We start from the raw sequence: 20,755 nt of genomic DNA on the forward strand, positions 1-20,755 counted from the left end.
ATTCTGGGATGCATGAACCAAGAGGAGTAGAAGAGAAAAACACGGCTTCCTTATTTGTATTCTTGATTTGAATTTGTACCGATCATTCACTATAGTACCAGCCAACAGAAATAGGATGTGCCATGGACCTGGATCAATCTTTTGGGCTACCTAGGATCTAAGTTTGGAAAATTATCCACTGTGCCAGAAACTGGCTAACTGTTCAGCAAACCCCCTTACTTTTTCTCCTGGGTACTTAGCTATACAACATTTTCCAGCTTCTCTTGTAGTTACGTCAACTGTGGACGTTAAAATGTAAGAGCAGGTGATATATCACAGGTTCAGGCCTGGCCCATAACAATCATCCATGGAATTCTCTACTCGGCAGCTTGATATTGAAACCCAGGGTGACCTCAAAAGCAAAGTGCTAGGGAATAGGCAGAGCTTCCATTAGCCAGGTCCCTGGTAGTGTGGACTGGAACCATCCGCCACCCCCACTGCCTTCTCTCACTGACTGGACTCTATGTGAGTACAAAATAAACATCTATTGAGTCAGTCATGAGATTTGAGACAACTATTACAGCAGTTAGCATGACTTCAACCAAGGTACCCATATTATGAGTCTCACCTCCCACTACAGGAACTGAAAAATCAGACACTCTCTTTCCCAGACACCTTTGCATCTAGAGCACATACACGTGATTTCAGCTTTGTCCATCAGATGCATCCACACCAGATGTTGGCTAATGAGCTGGTGACACAAAGAAGCAGGGCTCATGGGGAACACATTCTGGAAGGGAGGTGGCCTCCGGGGCTCTTCATCCAGTTTCCAGGGCAGCAGTGGTAGCGGCAGCATCCAGTATCTGGGGTCATAGTGATGATGTGAGGGCAGTGCCTGGGTCCACCAGCTGCGATGTGACCTCGTCACAGGATTAGTGCTGCGGTGTGATTTTACACCTGGCTCTTGTCTGATCGCCACCAAGCCTGCTTCTCCAGCCTTCTCAGCAAGTTTGTGCCTGTGCAGTACCTTATCTCGCTTAAGCTAGAGTTGATTTCTGTCACTTGTAACTAAGAGTTCCTACTGATACAAATGCATCCGTTTCAGTGAGAGAAAGACAGGTGGACCTCCTTGCTCCCTGGCCTTGGGGAAGCTGCCGTCCTCCGGGGTGTATTATTCATTTCCTGAGAGTCAGGCTGTGCTGCGAGCAGCTCGGGTTTCCACTGACGGCTTCAGTGCGCTTCAGGAGGAGAACCAACACATCTGTATTTTGACTGCCCCAGGTTGTGCTAAAGTAGTTTAAAATTTGACCAGAAGCAAGCCGGCTATTTGGGAAAGTAGGAAATTGGAAAGAAAAGTGAAATGCTGAAGAGCTCTTTTACAAAAATACCTGAGGAGGAGAGAGAAAACAAGAGCTTCCCTGGAAATACTGTATTATACGGTACAAAGAGATAAAAAACAGAACAGTCATTTTAGGTCAACTGGATTCTTCCTGCAACAAAAGCATAATTTAGATTTTGTCAAGCTCTATGCTCTCTTAATAGCCCTGTGTTCCAAACTATAGCAGAACTAGGTCAAAGAAAATGTATTGTACAAGAGAGGGGGGTATGAGGGCAAGTCAAACGGCATGTTTTTTCTCAAGACATCATTATTGTGCTTCAGCCACCCCTACAGCTAGGTAACTTTTCTCCTCTGGTTGGCAGGAGGAAGGAAAATTACCTCAAGGCGGTTTCACCTTAAATACAACCACTGCCTCTATCTTGTGTCTGACGGACCACATCTACCTCAGTTTCAAGCCTCCTTCCACCTTTCACTGGATGCAGTTTCTGGAGTCTGGTGTGTTGTTATAAGATGGGTCCCCAGTGAATCATGCAATGGGACAGGGCCCCTTTCCTACCACTTGAATCTGAGCTGTCCTTGGGAATGGCTTTGGCCAATGGAACGTGGCACAAGTGACATGGTGCCTGTCCTAAAGGCTGGGCCGGAAGAGGCCTTGCAGTGTCTATGTTCCCCCTTTTGGAGTCCCAAGACCACCCAGCTGTGAAGATTCCTCATCCAGTCCACTGGAGGCTGAGCAGCATCTGGAGGAGAGCCACAGGGCCAGGGTTGGTAGCCAGTCCTGGAAGTGGCCATTTGAACCTTCCAGCCTGGCTCAGCTGCTGGGTGAATGCAGCTGCATGAGCAACCTGGGGTGACAGCAGAAGTACCAGACGACCCACACAAGAGTAAGAAAGACCACGTCCTTGTTGTCCAAAACCATTAAGTTTTGCGGTGGTTGGTTATGCCCCCGAAAATAATTGATGAGGTGAGACCAAAACATCTAAATGTGGTAGATTAAGATGTGATGAGGAGCTGGCAGACAGACAAAGTACTACAAACTTCTAAAACCTAATGAACTTTAAAACCCTTTAAACTCAAAGATCAGTTAAATTTGCTAAAGAGGCTGTAAGCTGAAAAGAACTGCGATAGAAACTATAACTCAGCGTTAACAAGGCTAACTTTAAAAGTTCTTCCTTTGAAATCCAGGAAAATTCCAGGAACAACTGGAGTTCTCAAAATAGATGATTCTGTTGCATTATTGCACCAGAGACAGTTAATTTCCACCGCCTCTTCCGGCATTTTCTGGCATTTGTGCAAAATCTCAGAGAAACTCTGCTTCTCTGATTCTTCTGTAGAATCTAATCACTACTCCCTCAGCCCAAGAACCTTTTCCAAAGCAAGCTCCCTAAACTAGATTCCTAAAACTCATAAAAATGCACAGAATACACGCCTAAATCATAGACCCCACCACTCTAGAAAAAAATCTTTTGTACAAGTTTGCTTATGAATATTAACAAAAGGAATGGATATTCACAAAACTTAGAGATTTTCATTCAAAGAACCAAAAGACTTGATCTTCTTGAGGTAATGGTGTTAAAGATGTGAAATGGGGCAATTTATTCTTGGCTAAGAGGTGTCCTTCTGTCACTGTGAAGTTCTTGGTGGCTGCGACCTGGCTGCTACCTACCTTTCTAGCACTGTCTGCAACCCGTTCCTCCTAAACCACCTGGAAACCACATCTGGCTACTTCGTGCCTCTCTGTTATCACCACAGCAGTTCCCTTCTCTCCTGCAGCCTCTCCTCTGTCAAACTGACCCACACTTCAGTCTGATTCCAGTGCCCCTGCTCTGGTCCCCGTGGCACCTCAAGTATGGCGCTGCCACAACACTAATCGCTCTGGACAGTAATTGCTTATTACGCATCTGTCTTCTACTCAGGGCTCCGAGTTCCTGAAGGTGGGGGCCTTCACTTCTGTATTCGTAGCACCCAGTCCAGTGCTTGACGTATAATTAGTGCTGAATAATGTCTCCTGAATGAATGTAAGACTCAGCTGTCCAATTAGCTATTTGATATATTCACTTGGATGAATCAAGGGCATTTTAAAATGAAAATATCCAAAACGGAGGTCTGGATTATACCCCCAAACCCTAAAGTCATGCTCCTCTTCCAGGCTTCTCAGTTTCAGTAAACGTGCCTCTGTTCACCCAGGCACGCAACCCAGAAACTGGGGAGCATGCTGAGCGCCCCCCACTTTCCTCACTCCCCCATCTAGTCCGGCTGTTCCCGCTTCCCAGTCTCCCAGCACTTGTCTGTCTCGATCATCTTCTCCTGCTCGGGTGACTGCAAAACATCCCTAAACAGGCTCCATGTTTCCGCTCTTGTCCCCTATGATACCTTCTCCACACAGCTACCAGAACAATCTCTTAAAGTGCAAATTAGGTCAGTCATTTCCCTTTCCAGGACCCCTACAGGGCTACCCATTACGCACAGAATAAAATGCAACCTCCTGGCCCTGGCTGTGAGGCCCTGCCTGACCCAGCCTCCCGCCCCATCTTGTGGGACACTGCCACCCGCACGCTATTTAGCTCTAGTCACATTAGTCCACTCAGGTGTCGGGAATGCTCTGAGATACTCCAGACTCATCCATTCAGCACTTATCAGTTCCTGGCCTGGAACATTCTTTCTGTTCTCCTCCTCTAGAGGCCTCTCGTGATGATCCCATCTAAGGTGGCACCTCCTCACGCTCACCCTCTGCAGTGGTTTCCATCACAGACCCCATTCACGTCCTTCAGAGCATATTCCCCAAGCTGTAATTAGCTGGCTCCTTTATTTACTTGTTTATTTTCCATGTCTCCCACTGAAGGGAAACATCCTGAGGGTAAACTCAAGGTCCCGTGCCCACTGTGTCTCCAGCATTAGAACAGTATCTGGCACAGAGGAGGTGTTAGAAAAACACGTATTGAATGAAGGAATAAACAAAGAACACAGAAGAGGGGAACATGAGTACATCTGTCATGCTAACCCCTGTATACCCCACACATGACTCCAGCATCTGATTAATGGGAAAACTGGGTCACACTTTCAACATTCAGGCTGACTCAGTAACCACAAAGCAATAAGCATTCATGCATGCCTTCAGACACACCATCTCATTAAAACCACACAACTCTACGAGGCAGCCATTCTTCTTCTTATTATCATTTTACAAATGAAAAGAAAAGCTCAGAGACACTCAATGACTTGTCTGCAACAGCCCCCAATACCTGTAACCCACAGAACTAGGTTCTGTTTTAGGTCTGGCTGACTCCACACAGAGCCCTTGCATGTTCCACGACCTCCTGTTGGTTCTGAGTTTTTCCCAGAAGGATTGAAACCAAAGTTCTGACTTGCTTTTCCAAAGGTTTACACTAGACTATATGTTTCACTTTATTATTCTCCAGTTAACTGGGGTTTATTTATGTCAGAATACATGGATAAAGGCAGTTGTAGCAAGCTCCCTAATTCTCATTCTATAGGACAGGCATTAAATTCTTCCTCTTTAATGGTGGCTTCTTATTGAAAGCTTTGCATGATAATTAACTCCAGTGACTGACTTCCAACAACTTCCGCAATGAAGAGATTCTTACCTCGGAATTCCAATCCTCGAAGTTGAAAGGTGACAAGACCATTGCCGATTTCAATCAGGTGAACAAAAGCATTGAGGTAATCGGAAGCCAAAATAAAGCAATCGCCAGAGCTGTAGTTACCCCATCGACCAAGAACTAAGTCTCCACACAGGGACTCCTGGAGGGCCCTGGTCAAGTGCTCGTAAAAGATGGAATTGAGATTGTTGTCATCGTTCCCTAAAGACAGAACAAGAAATATGCTCAGTGAATGTTTATTCCCCATGTACTCGGATCTAGGAAGCAGTGAGTTGTCATTTGATGAAAGGCAAATCAGACATTTCAGATGCTTTGCCCATTTTAGTGGATTTTGTGAGACCCTCTGCTTTTTTCCCTCTATACTCGTTCTGGGCAATCTCATCTACACAAATGGATTGAATACAGATCTGTCTAAATGCAGACCACTTACAAATCCCTATCTCCGGGCGGCATCTCTTTTCTATCTCTAGACCTATACACCTTCTTGTCCACTTAACATCTTCTCTTGCACGTCTCAAGTGCTCCTCACTTTCAACATGCCCAAGTTGGGCCCCACTTCTGTTCCCCATCTTAGTCAGCCATAACCTAGGGATCCTTGTTTCTACTCCTTCATATCTAAGCCTCTCAATTTTACTTTCTTCAAGTATTTTTTGCATCTTTCTACTTTTCTCCATTTCCATTATCCCTACCCTATTCCACGCTATATTATTTCTCAAGGGGACAACCACAATAATCATGTCTTACCTATGTATCTTCACTGGGATCTGCTACCAAATCTATTCCCTACACCACAGCCAGAATGAGCTTTGCAAATTGAAGAGCTGAACAAGCTACCTAGGACCCCCCAACACCATTGCTCAAAGCCCTTAGTGGTTTCTCAATCTGCTTAAGATAGAGGGAAGACTTCTTAACATCACCTATAATGGATCCCATATAATTTATCATTCACAGGTATAAGCTAGGACGGTCCTGAGCAAACTCAGGATATATGGTCACACAGAGGCACTGTGTGGTCTGCTGTCTACTTCAATCTCCATCCTTACCTCACACGAACTCCATTCCACCAGCTCCCTTATGCTCAGCAACAGAGAAGTTCTTTCAGTTGAGTGACCCACGTGCCCCTTCCCACCCTGGGCCTTTGTAGATACTGATCTTTCTGCCTGGGTTGCTCTTCTACTCCCCTGTGGCTTATTAACTCTACTATTCTTTAGGCCTCAGCTCAATTACCACTTCAAGGAAGCCTTCATTGACCACTTCACTGGGCCAAATTCCCTACTACAGGCTCTCAGCACTGTGATCCTCTGCTGGGAAGCACTTGTCACGGTTGGAATTTGACATTTGGTTTTGTGTGTATGTGTGTCTATAGTTATTTGATTAACATCTGATTTCGCCAATGCACCATAAAGTGAAGGAAGACAGATCTATGTCTGAATTTGCTTCTCTTTGTATCGCACTAGTAGCAGAATTCCTAACATGTAGTAGGAACGAACTATATAGCTGTTGAATAATAGATAACCCCATAGATCATACAGCTTCTTTAAGAGAAATTTTGTTTTTAAGAACATACCCATCAAGTTACTCCAGGGGTTTTTTTGAAATCAAAGTCATCGAGGCATAATTTACAGACAATAAATGGCATCAATTTATATATGTATATTATATAATACATATATTACATACATATATAATACATATAATACATAATACATATATTATATATGTATACATATATTATATATATTATATAATATAAACAATTATTGCTACTATTATGTTATATACAAATATACATTTTTATATATGTTATATATACACAGAGATAAATTATCATATTATATAGATGTCATTTGTTGTTTTTAATTATATATATATAAAAAACTCAGACTTCTTGAGAAATATATATGATAAGAAGATCAAATTATGAATATCTTTGCCGGGCATTCATAATAGCTAAAAGCTGAATTGAAATCGGTGCATTTATAACCTAATTATGATTAATGGAAAGAAATAAACCATTCTGTGGGCTGAGTCATGTCATGTAGTTTAATAAAGTATCAGGATGCTTAATCTCCTATGCAGATTAAGCCTGCCTGACCTGCCATTAAATTCATTTTCTATGATGAATCATCATGCATCTAATTAGACGCTAATTAGAGATTACTTTGGGTCTCCGGCACTTTTAAAAGAAAAGCCTGAATGAGAGAATTTACTTTTAATTGTTCAAACTCTTTGATGTTTAAACAAAACAAAACAATTTAAACCATTAAAAGTGGAGATCTTCTTAGAACACATTGACCACACATCTGCATGATTAGATTAAAATGAGACAACAATTATGGATAACTAGAGGCATGATGCACTTGTGAAACTGTCGTATGCCTGTATCAACGGCCCTGCAATGCCACAGAGTCCCACCGCTGCACATCAGAGATATTTGTACCCCAATCGCCCCTCCCAAGTTGTACTGACACAAAGTTCTACAAAAAATAAAGCCCCCTCTCCAGGTATTTCAAATTTCAAATTATGATTTCAAATTAATCATGTGTATGCTTTCAAATACAGATAATGAGCATGATGCAATTCTTCCTAGACAAAATTTTTGGCACCGGGGGAGAGGGAGGTGGATAAAAATAGAGAACAGTTAAAATTTGCATTCTGATATGAGGGAAAAAAGGGGTAGAATGGTTAAAAATGAGATAGATTATGAAAAGAAAAAGCAAAATAATTTTCTAGCAGGTAAATCTTTCCATAGCTTAAAGTTGAATGAAGTTTCGGAAGACTTCTGGAGCCTGGATCTTGGAATGGTTTGCTTTTGTGGACATCATAATGTTGATGTTTTTTCAAAGAATGTTTTGCTAAAAGACCAATACCAAGGTTTATAGTCTGTATTTGACATTTATCATACACATACTAAACTGTCTTTAATTAAAAGTCATTCAATGCTGAACGGGTACCTAGTCAATTCTAAATAATGGAGGAGTGCATTTCCAAACCAAGTCAGGAAGATTGATCAGTCTACCTGCACAGTTTCATTTTTCCAGTTAGCATATTTACCAATAAATGCATTGTCTCCACCATGATTAAAAAGAGTGAGTACTGAATTCCCCTTTTTGGACTGAAGAAATCCATCTATACAACAAAATGAATAAAGAGTTTTAAAAAAGAGAAGGAAGATATCCTCTTACCTGGATCTTTTTCAATTTGGACAACCAGTCTTGTGTTGGAATTATCCACACGCCTTGTACTGGAAGGGGCCACAAAAGGGTAAAAGGTCATGATTAGATCTCTATGAATGAGCTAGTGGGTTTGGGCATCAGTTGTGTGACTGGGAAATGCAGGGGAGATGGAGCTCACATATCGGGATGACTGGTCCAGTTGGCAATGCTGCAGGAAGAGAGGGGTCTCATGTAAAGAAGGGAGAGAAAGTACAAGAGACGTGGAGGGAAGAGATGACTAGTTCAAAGGTTTAAGGAGAATGGCTTTGTGCCTTCTATCAGTTTTGAGCACTGGGTCCACAAAATAGATGCAAGCACTTGACCTGCCAATGAAATGTCACTCACTTTCAGAACCTGAGAGCAGTGCACACACAAGCATCTTTCTTTTCAAATTGATTCCAGAAAATCATGGTGAGTCGTCAACGTCTCCACCACTTGTTTTCAAGAGCTGGGCGCGTTCTTAAAGGCCTTTCTTAGGTTGCACCACGAGAATAAAAATAGCTCTCACCAACTTAGGAGAAGATGAATTGTCTGTAACCATGGTAACAAGTGGCCACAAGAACCAGTTTTAAACCTCTTCAATTATGACAACTCATCTCAGTTCACAGCTTTTGCAGGCCAGCCAATCCACGGCTGACCCTTGCTTCTGAAAGTCAGCCAGGGAGGGAGAGACTCACTCCAGACTTCTGAGGGGTGACCGATCAACAACAGTCTCCCGAAGTAACTGCCTGTGCAGATACCCACTCGTGCCTCTAAACCGTCACAGTCCTTGAACTTTGCATGTCCCGAAAACCCTTTATAAGTGCAACAGTCTGCTGCGCTCAGAGAAACTGTACCTGACCAGCTTTGTCTTTTTATTTCACATATTGATTGGTGGTCTTGTCATCCTTTGAAGAGGGAATATGAAATTGACATCAACCATATGGAGTTGATATTATCCAACGTTTGTGACCTACAAAATGGCACTTTCATATGGTTTAACCTAAACCATTAAGAAAGGGCTTTCACTAAAAATATATCATTCACCATAGGGTTACATATAAATTTCAACATAACAAGGGTCCTATTAGTGTTTGTGAAAAAACTGAACTTTAGCTTGCCTGTCCCCTGCCATTGCCATCACTCTGCCCTTTGCTTTCTATGCTCAAACCACACTGGGCTTCGTTTTCCATGCCTTCAACACGGCCCAACTCCCTACTTCTGTCACCCTCCCTGCCCTCCATCCTTTACAGCTGCTGAGTCCTCCAGGAGGAGTACTCGATTTCCAGTCCCACCCACTTTTCCTCCCGGACTCAGCTCATCCTTCAAGTCTAGCTCAAGTATCACTTTCTCAGGGAAGACTTCCCTGATGCCTGCTCTAGGTGACATTCGTGTGTCATGTGCTCTTTCACACACTGGGCCTCCCCTTTGGAGCACCAGTCAAGGTTAATATTACTAATAATGATGACAGCTTATGCTTAGGTAGCACTTCCTTGTGTAAGTACTTTACACGTATTAACTCATTATAGCCGCACAACTACCTTATGACGTAGATGCTACTATTATACCCACTCTCACCGAGGGGGAACCTACGACACAGTGAGATAAAGTAACGTGCCCAAAGTCACAGAGCTAATAGGTGGCAGAGCCAGGATCTGAGCCCAGGTCAGCGGGCTCTGGAGCCTTTACTCCACACTACGTCATACACTTCTTTGTGCAATTATTTGATGCTGTCTGCCTCTTACACCAGACCATGTACTACGAGGGCAAGATTTTTGCTCACACCTCGCATGTTGTAGTCCCTCAATAAACATCCGTTGAATGAATAAAGGAATAGTCAAAGCTAACACTGTTTCTGAAGTTTTGTTCTCTCATGATACCTGCTAAGAAGAAAGGGCACTAGCTGCTACGAGATAACATTGAAACATGATCGTTGACATACTGAGTATGATTTAATACATGACGAGCACTTGTTGGTAATGATGCTTAGGAAGAAACCTCAGACTGTAGACTTCTTTTGTGAACTTGTCTCTTGGGAATCAGAAGAGATGAAAAGATACTTAGATGGAACTGCAATTTGAATAAATGAGAAAGTTTGTCTCCAGAAAAAAAAACGTATTTACTTTTCCTTGCGCTTCTCAGATATTTGAGAACCATCTAGGTCAGATCCTGTTTGAGCTTCCTGGAACAGACTCCACAGATGGGCTGAAGAGAAGAAGCATTCCATTGCATCTCAAAAAGGCTGCTAGCTCCAGCATGCTGTTCTGTTACTGCTTCAGTTTTCCTTCTAAATACCCCGAGATCAGCTTTGAAAATAAAAGAGCCCAGGGTGGCAGAATATGAAGCAAACAACAAAATTTCCTTCTAATGAAGGCTGAAATCCCATGTTGGCATAGTTGGTCCCTAAATGGAATTTTAATTTCACCTTAAGACCCAGGACAAATGGAATTTTCAGCAGCAGAATAAACAATTTTTAAAGTGGGATTGAGCCAAAAGAAAGTCATTTACCAGACTCCTTAGGGAATTAAAACACCTTCTAAAACTATGTTAACTGGAAAGCTATCTTTTCAAAAGGCTACATAACGCAGGGTGCTAAATTCTGATGAGCAATAACTAAGCTAAGCTGCCTGTGCACCCCAGAGCCTCTGGCTCTCCACCAGACTCTAAGAAGGTGAACTGTCAGCCATACTGGGTAATTTGAGCTTTTCTCCAGTGCTTTCCTCCTGTAAATCTGGTGCTTACCACTCAAAGGTGCTAATTAACTCAGTAATTGGATTTCTGCCTTAACTGTCCTATTGCATGAACATCAATTCTGTTGCTCAAAGAGAAAATGGGGGCTGTATCTCACTCCCCAGTCTCAGGGGGACTACAGAATGCTGGTGCATCTGCACACGTATGCTTCTTAACACCTGCCTGGCAAAGTCACTGTGAATTGCTAGGCAACCTTGTCCTGAGGACCACAGGCAAAGAGTCTAATAATAGTTCTTTCTAGAGAAGTCGACTTACTCCAAAGCGTCTCTCCCTGATGTTAAGATGAAATGCAGATAGAAAAGCCAGTTTCCTCCCTTCAAACTTTGCTTTCCCACCTCCTGATCTGTCTCCCTAAGTCAAGAACTTTCTCTCTTATATGGTTTCATCAGAAGAGCTTAAATAACTTGAGTAATTTCCTTAATTATACTGCTTCAAATTCCCATTTGTCAGTGCACACAGACTATTTACGGTAGAAGTAATCCCATTATTTGATGGGCAAGTGTGACTGGCTGGAGTGAGTGTCTGTTTGATGGGTGTCTGTTCATATGGCAAACCAAGATGGAGTTACAAACGGACTATATCCTTCTATTCATGGGCAGGGCAGCCTTAGAGAAATCTGGACAACGAGAAAGCAGCCAGAGCTTAAACAGAAGGACGCTGTCACCTTTTAAGTTGAATATATACTCGAGGTTCACCTGAGTTTGTTTTTCATCTTTCATTTTTGCTGCCACTGACAGCCACATTAGTTCTCTCAAAGCCAATGGTGCTCTTCGAGCTCCTGGGTCGCCATGTGCTTCCGAAGGACTTGCCATAAGAAGAATCTCCTGAGGGTACTGTATTGTGCAGGTGGCAAGGTGGGCTATTCCCGAGCTCAGCCGTCTGGGAGGCCTGGCTTAGTTCTGGTTCCCCGGTACCTTAGGAGACAGCTGTTTGGAATCCTAAATTAAAGGTGGGGGTCTTTGTCAACATGGTTACCTCAGATGGGACTGAGCTTTGACTTTCTTTCCACTTGCCTTTCAAGACCACAAAGCATAGTTCAGTGTGGCTATTCCTTCTTCCAGGTCAGCAGATGCTCTTGGGGTGAAAATGGGTGTAAGTGCTGGGTGCTTGCCTTCTCCTGGATTTTGGCCTAAACTCTTCAGTACCTTGAAGGTTTTAAGAAAGTTATGGGTTTTTTCTTTATATTTCATCCATTTCTCTTTAGGTGCCCTCATTATGGAAGACTGCTCTTAATTACCTAGAATGTCATTACTAGGAATTAAACTACTGTTATAGCTTGTAGAAATTATGAAAAGGGGAGGGGATTCTTTTAATTGCCTAATATATAATCAGTGTTTGTTAATATTCCATGGGCACTTGAAAAGGTATATCCCATTTCCTGTATGTACATGTAAGTGTGTGTGTTCCATAATACATATTAGAACTACATTATTAATTAGTTATTTAGGTCTCTATTTGGGAATCTAACTAACCTATATCCTTACCTAATTTTTGATTACTTGATTGGTCATGAACTGAGGAAACTGAATTACAGTTCCTACCCCTACTGTGTTTCTACGTCTTATCAAATTTCTTTTTATTCTTTTCTTTATGAATTTTTCTTTGTGAATTAATGCACTGATATTTATAACATATCTTCATTGTGAATTTTAATCTTCATCATTATAAAATGATCTTGATCCTAATGAGTTTTATCCCAAATTCGTCTGTGTTTATTTTTAAACCACAACCTCTGCTTTCATTTGTTTTCATTTGCTTAATACTTCCACCCATTGTCTTATTTTCAACTTTTCTGAGTCAATATATTTTACTTGTGTCTTCGCATTTGCTGAGATGTATTTGGTCATATCCTAACTTAATAGTTTATGTTATTATCTAATTTGATTGTTTCTTTGTTTTTAAACACATTACATTATCATCTGATTACAAAATCACAAAAGCAATACTATAAAGTCATAAATCAAAAGGTAAGCCCATGAACAACTCTTTCCCAATAAATGTGAAAACAAATGAAATAAGTAATGTCCTATAAAAGTACAACATACTAAAACTAACTAAAGAAGAAAGAGAAGAACAAAATAGACTTACAACTATTAAACAGATGGAGCTCAGTAGTTAAATAACCACCCACACATAAGAAAATACAAACATCTAACAAGAATGATTTACCAAAAAAAGAAGAAAAAAAGGTGAAAGGAAGAAAAGAGGCAGGGAGAGAGCGAAAATATGAATAATTACAGTGGAAAATAAGAACACAACTACATATATTCCTCTATTGTCTCTATTTAGAAGTCTCCTATCTGACAAATAAAAATGGCAAGTAATAGGATATATTGGAGAATATGAGGAAGCCATTTGGTGTAAACCTAATTCAGCCTGACCTTGTCTTTCTAAAAGGGCCTGACCAAGGCTGTTGAGCATGCATTGTATATCTGCTTTAGAGATTTCCTATGGCAAGAGCAAAAGGCCCTTGAGATAAAGGTGCAACTTCTCTCCCCCTCGCAATGTTGGCATCTCCTTAAAGATTAAGCATCTTTCTTTAGGCTGGGAACTGATTGCAGCGCTCATCTGTGACCCCCCCAGCCAGAGGCAACACACCTGCCATCCGGCGGCGTTCACTGAGACAGCAGACCTATCTGCCGTTTCCGTCAATCGCTGTGCTGACAGAGCAGCCTCGTGACTATTGTAAAAGGGACATTTCAATCATATGTGAAACATACTCTTTGAGAGTATATAACCACCCTGTATACCCCCACTTCTTTGGAGTGCTCTGTTCCTTTGTGGAAAGACTCTCCCGGGTTATAATCCTAAGATTTAAGCTCAGAATAAACTCACCCAAATTTTCATTTATAGATTGGTTATGGATTATTTTTGTCGACATATCAGTCATTCTATTATTACTTAGCGGGTATTTTTCTGTTGTTTCTGAATGCTTTTAAGATCTTTTCTTGGTTGTTATTAACGCTCTGAAACTTCACTATTGTGTTTAGAAATGTGGGTTTATTTTTTTTATTATGGTCATGACTTGTTAGATTCCTGAGTCTAAGAATTCATATCTTTCATCAATTTTGAAAAATTCACATTATTTTCTCTTGAAACTATGCTTCTCCTTATTTGTTCTATACCTTCTCCCAAAAACTGCTTCTAGACTTCTAGTTGGCATCTTTCATATCTCTTAGCCCTTCTGGAATATTTATCATATCTTCATCTTTCTCTGCTGTATTCCTGGCAATTTTCTTAGAATGCTTTCCAGTTCAGCTCTGTTTGACTACTTATCTGTTATACTATACATTTTAATTACCGTACACATTTATATTTTTAAGCTCTATTTGTTCCAATTCGTCATTTTTGATAGCATCTTGACCTTATGTTTTTATTTCTTCTTATATGACTTTTCATTCTAAATGTGCGTACAATTTATTCGTTTATTTATCTAGAGCTTTGGAGGTCTGCTGTTTATTTTGTTTGCTGACTCTCATCCATGATGACTATTTTTCTCCTATGTTTTGTGGGATCAGATTGAGCGCCCGCTTCCAGTGGGTGTTCAGCTGTGGGATTAGGTGAGGATATGTCCCTCGAGAAGAAGTTCACATGTGCCTCTGTCAGTTACTCCAGGGGTATGATATACAAGTACCATTTTGATGTTACTGTCTCAACTTGAGGATTTCCAGACACAGGGAGTATAGTTTTGAACGCCAAATCCACACGTGGCACAGGCATAGCCTTGCACACTCACAGTGGAGACTTGTTCCCATTCTGATCTCTGGCTGACACAGCTGAGCTTCCTTGTCCGTGTTGAGAGTTCTCCTTCACTGAGGGAGAAGCCCTCCAAGGGTTTTGGCTTTATGTAGAAGAGTCCGTTCAAACTTTCTGCCTCTGTAGAACCAAGGCCTCAACGCCCAACCTGACATAGGTTTTTACATCTCAGCCGCTAAATTCCTGAGACCCGCAACCCTGATTCCCTCCCACCCTGACCCTTCCCACACAGCGGCAGTGGTTTTGCTGCTTTTTCTCCCTCTTTTTTCCAGCCCTTGGGAATTTGCTAACATTCTTGCCGTGCTCAAATAAGCATCGAGAAGGGATTTTACTATCTACCATTTCTCGGCACTTGTAGGAGGAGAAAGTTTTGAGAATCTCTAATCTACATCTCTTGTACCGAAAATTTCAAAACCAGATTTTCATTAGGGATAGAAAGATACTTCAATTACACAGCTTTTGGAGGTAATTCAGTTTTAAATTACAAAACTGAATTCAACTCCATTTTCTTCATTCTATGCTTATAAAGCTTGCCAAACTTTACACCACCCTCTTGATGAGGATCCCATCATGACTGATTTTGAACTAGCCTTTTTGCGCTCTGTTTGCATTTTCTTGACTCTTTTCTGATCTGCTCTCGTCTCCTACAGAAAATCTGTAAAACATATTCAGTAACTGCACTGTGTTCAGCCTACCTAAAGGTAACATTTCTAGGACTCTATATAAACCAATATGTGTGCTCACATGTAGTCATATGGGCAAAATGAGGCAATTCTCCTAACCACTAATGTTAGTGTGAAAGTCTATTTCCTGAAAGTCTATTTGAGGCCTGCAGTGAAAGAACACCTCATTATACTGGTGTCCACCACATTGCATAGTCATAATACTCACCATACAAATATGCAGGGGACGGACCTAAGCATGAATGAATAAATGCAGGTTTGTTGTAGTCTTCTCAGAAGATGGAGTTAATATGATCTTCCCTGTTCTTCCCACTAAGTATAACCAAACCCCTGAATATTATATATAATAAAAATACCTTCTAAAAGGTAAAGAGAAGAAGGCAGATCATCCAAGGACTGTGGGACCCAGGAAGGATACTGAGGTAAGTCCCCTGGGTTTTGTTTTTGCCTCATATATCCCAGAAACTGGCACCCAGAAACACCAACAGGAGCAGAAATGAAAACTCCAACAAAACCACACTCTTTCTAGCCTAAGAATGAGGAAAAGAGTAGCCTAGTAAGATAGAAACCTTTTAGACAATAACATCGCTATTCCAGCCAAACACCACAGAAAAAACTGTGGCCCCACCTAACCCACACTAGCAAAGGCTGAATGGAGAACCTAGACTTCCACCCTTGCGAGGCAGTAATGAAGTGCTCCTTCTCCTCCCGCTGGGATGGTGTCAGAAGGCCCAGTACAGAGTTTGGATTTTCATAGTTGCCCGGGGTAAGGAGGCCTCATGGAGAGCGGTAACAAACTACTTTACTCCCTCTCATCCAGGGGAGTATTAGTGAAGGTCTAGCGGGAAGTCTGAACTCTCACCCCCAACAAGCAGTAACAAGCAACTTTCCCCATCGCAGGCGTCAAGAGAAGCTGAGTGGGGAATCCGGGCTTCTAACACCACCTGGAAGTAACAAAGCGGTGGCCCCCTTTGTCCTGCCAGAGTGGTGTCCGAGAAAGCCAGTTGAAACAGAGGTTTAAATAATACCCAGAATGTCCAGATTTCAATAGAAAATTACTTGTCATTATAAGAAACAGGAGGATCTCAAAGTGAACGAAAAAAGACAACTAATAGATGCCAACACTGAGATAACAGAAATGAGAAAATTATCTGACAAAGATTTAAAATTAGTCATCACAAAAATGTTTCAATGAGCAATTAAGAACACTTTTGAAAAAAATGAAAAAATAAAATCTCAGCAAAAAAATAGAAAGTCTCAGCAAAGAAATAGAAGATATAGAGTCAAATAGAAATTTTATAAGTAAAAGAAATACAATAAAAAATTTAAAACTCAGTGGAAGGACTCAATAGCAGAATGAAGGGGACAGAGAAAAGAATCAACGGACTGGAAGACAGAACAATGGATATTACATAATCTGAACAACAGAGAGAAAATAGACTGAAAAAGAATGAACAGTCTCAGAAGAAAATAGCACAATATTTTCAAGTGCCAAAAGAAAAGAACTGTCAACCCAAAATCCTATATCCAGTGAAAATATCCATCTGGAATGAAGAAGAAACAGACATTCTCAGATGAAGGAAAACTAAGAGAATTTGTCAATAGGAGATCTACCCAAAATAATAGACACAGGAAGTTCTCTAAAAAGAAAAGATACAATAAAAGGATGAACCTTGGAACATCAAGGAGGAAGAACAAGATAAGCAAAATATGAGCAAATATATCAGACATTCCTTCTTCTCATGTCTCTTCTAAATTATATTTTACAGTTGAAGCAAAAATTATAAAACTGTCAATGAGGTCCTAAATGTATGTAGAGAAAATATTTATGACATTATATTAGAAATAGGGGAGAGTAAGAGGACACGAAAGGAAGGTAAGGTCTTTGCACTTTGCTTGAATTGGTAAAATGACAATACCAGTACACTTTGATAAGTCATTTATATATAATATAATGCCTACAGCAATCATTAATTGATACACTCAAAACTTGTTATTGATTTGAGAAATAAATCAAAATGGAATTCTAAAAAATTTTAAAGAAACACAAAAGAAGACAGGAAGAAAACAAACAGGAGAATGACAAACAGAGCAAACAAAAAGCAAAAAATTAAATGGCAGACCTAAGCTCTAATACATCAATAATTACATTAAATGTAAATGTTCTAAATACACTAAGACAGAGATTGGCAAAGCGAATTAAAAACATGACCCAATTACATGCTTTCTACAAGAAGCATACTTCAAATATAGTGAGGTAGGCCAGTTGAAAGTAAAAAAATGGAAAAAGATATATTAATCACAGAAAATTAGGAATGGCTATATTTATATCAGATAAAGAAGACTCAATAGCAAAGAAATTTACCAAACACAGAGACAAAATGATAAAAGAATTATTCCGTGAAGAAAACATGTTAATCCTAAATATGCATGCAGCAAACAATGAGGTTGCAAAATATGTCAACCAAAAGCCGACAGAACAGAAAGAAGTAGACAAATCCACAATTATAGTTGGAGACTTCAACACCCATCTCTCCACAATTGATAGAAAGACTAGACAGAAAATCAACAAGGATATAGGGGAACTCAACAATATCATCAACTAACAGTATATAATCAACATTTATTGACCACTCAACCCAACAACAGACTATGCATTCTTTTCAAGTGCCCAAAGAGCATATACCAAGGTGGACCACTTCCTGGGACATAAAACAATCTCACAAATTGAAAAGAACTAAAAGAATACCAAGTGTGTTCTCCACCCATAACGGACTCGAACTAGAAATCAATAACTGAAAGATAACAGAAAAATATCCAAACATTTGGAAACTACACAGCACAATTCTAAATAACCCATGGGTCAAAGATAAAGATTAAATGGAAATGAAAATACATTGAACTGAAAGAAAATAAAAACACAACTTATCAAAATTTGTGGGACACTGCTAAAGTAGTATCGAAAGAGAAACTTACATCACTAAATATACACATAAGAAAAAAGGAAAGGTCTCAAATTAATTGTTTAATCTTCCACTTCAAGAACCTAGAAAAAGAAGAGCAAAATAAGCCCAAAGAAAGAATAAGAAAAGAAATAAAGAGCAAAAGTCAGTGAAAATGAAGACAAACAACAAAAAGAGAGAGAAAAATCAAAGAACAAAGAGCTGGTTCTTTGAAAACATCAATTAAGTTGATAAATCTCTAGCAAGCCTCTCAAAGGAAAAAAAAGAGAGAAAACACAAATTACCAATATCAGGATATATTACCAACCCTGCAGACATCAAAAGGAAAATAGGGATTACTATATGCACCTTTCTATGCATACATTTTACAAGTTAGATGAAATGGACCAATTCCCGAAAAAACGCTAATTACCACAATTCACCCATTATGAAATAGATAATTTGTATAGCCCTGTAACTATTAAGAGAATTCTATTGGTAATTTAAAAACTCCCCAAAACAATCTCCAAGCATTGATGGTTTTGCTGGAGAATTATATCACATGTTTAAAAAAGAACCAACACCTATTATACACAATCTTCTCTAGAAATTACAAAAGGAAGAGATGGTTCTCAATTTATTTTATGAAGCTAGTACTACCCTGATACCAAAACCTCAAGTAGACAGAATGAAAAAAATAAAACTACAAACCAATATCCCCCAAGAATATAGATGCAAAAATCCTTAACAACATCTTAGCAGATAGAATCAAACAATATATAAAAAGAACTATATACCATGACCACGTGGGGTTTATTCAAGGATGCAAGGCTGGTTCCGTATATGAAAATCAGTCAGTGTAATCCACCATACTCACAGGCTAAAAAAGAAACATCACATGATCATGTCAGTTGATGCAGAAAAAGCAGGTGGTAAAATCCAAAAACAATTCCTGAAAAAGAAAAACTCTCAGAAAAAATAAAAATAGAGAGAAACTTCTTCACCTGATAAAGACCATCTATGAAAAACCTACAGCTGGGGCCAGCCCAGCTGGCCAGCGGTGCAGAGGTTAAGTTCACATGTTCTGCTTCAGCAGCCTGGGGTTCGCCAATTCAGATCCCAGGTGCAGACCTATGCAGTTTGTCAAGCCATGCTCTGGCAGGTGTCCCACATATAAAGTAGAGGAAGATGGGCACAGATGTTAGCTCAGGGCCAGTCTTCCCCAGCAAAAAGAATAGGATTGGAGGCAGATGTTAGCTCAGGGCTAATCTTCCTCAAAAAAAAAAAAAACAAAAAAACCAAAAAAACCCTACAGCTAACATTATACTTAATGGTGAAGGACTGAATGCTTTTCCCATAAGATTGGGAACAATGCAAGGACATCTACTTTAACCATTCTTATTCAACATAGACGTTTTAGCCAGTGCAGTAAGGCAAGAAAAGCAATAAAAGGCACACAGTACAGAAAGAAAAAAAGCACATATTTGCAGATGACATGATTATCTAGAAAAAAAGCACATATTTGCAGATGACATGATTATCTAGTAGAAAATTCCAAGAAAGCTACAAAAAAAAAAGGAAGAAAGAAAGAAAGAAACCTCTCAGAATTAGTAAGTGAGTTCAGTTAAGTTTCAGGGTACCAGATAAGTATACAAAAATGAAATGTATTTCTATGTAATAACTAACAATGGATACCAATATTTACAAGCATTGAAAGAAAAAAAGGGAAAACTTAGATTTTGTTAAATCTAACAAGACATACACAGGACTTGTATGCTGAAGAATACAAAAATTCTGATGAAAGTAACCAAAGGAGCTCTAACTAACTGGAGAGACATACTATATTCGTGGATTGGAAGATTCAACATAGTAAAGATGTCAGTTCTCTCCAAATTGATATAAAAGTTTAGCACAATTCCTATCAAAATCCCTGCAATTTTTTTATATATATTTAAGGAAGAACACGAATTATACACAATCTCTTCAAGAAAAATAGAAAAGGAGAGGACATTTCCCAATTCATTTTATGAAGGCAGTATTATTCTGATAACAAAAGCCAGATGATGACAGATGGAGAGGGAGAAAGAAAAGAAAGGGAAAAAAGGAAGGAAGGCAGGAAGGCAGGAAGGCAGCAAGGAAGGAAGGAAGAAAGAAAAGAGAGAGAGGAAGAGAGAGAGAAAGAAAAAGAAAGGGAGAGAGAGAGAGGGAGGGAGAGGGAAAGAGAGAGAGAGACAGAGACAGAGAGAGAGAGAAAGAAAAAAAGAAAGAGAGAGAGAAAGAGAGAGAGAGAGAAAGAAAGAGACAAAGAAAGAGAGAGAAGGAAACAGGGAGAGAGAGAAAGAAAGGAAGGAAAGAAGGAAGGAAGAAAAAAACTATAGATCAACATTCTTCAAAAATATATATTTATAAATATAAATTATTCTAAAATTTATATGGACAGGCAAAGAAATAATATTAACTAAAATAATTTTTAAAGAAAGAATAAGAAAGT

At 39.9% G+C, this 20,755-nt stretch overlaps 1 protein-coding gene across 1 annotated transcript in view; it reads right to left on the reverse strand.

Moving 5' to 3' along the window:
* PCNX2 (pecanex 2) overlaps positions 1 to 20,755 on the reverse strand; it is a 281,084-nt gene that overhangs the window by 53,027 nt on the left and 207,302 nt on the right. Inside the window, exons 24-25 of the mRNA XM_046654236.1 lie at positions 8,124 to 8,182; positions 4,924 to 5,139 (exon numbers count right to left, since the gene is read on the reverse strand). Of these exons, the coding sequence (XP_046510192.1) occupies positions 4,924 to 5,139; positions 8,124 to 8,182 (275 nt within the window). The remainder of the gene's footprint in view (positions 1 to 4,923; positions 5,140 to 8,123; positions 8,183 to 20,755) is intronic.

This window comes from Equus quagga, chromosome 2, assembly GCF_021613505.1.
Source record: "Equus quagga isolate Etosha38 chromosome 2, UCLA_HA_Equagga_1.0, whole genome shotgun sequence".
NCBI lineage: Eukaryota > Metazoa > Chordata > Mammalia > Perissodactyla > Equidae > Equus > Equus quagga.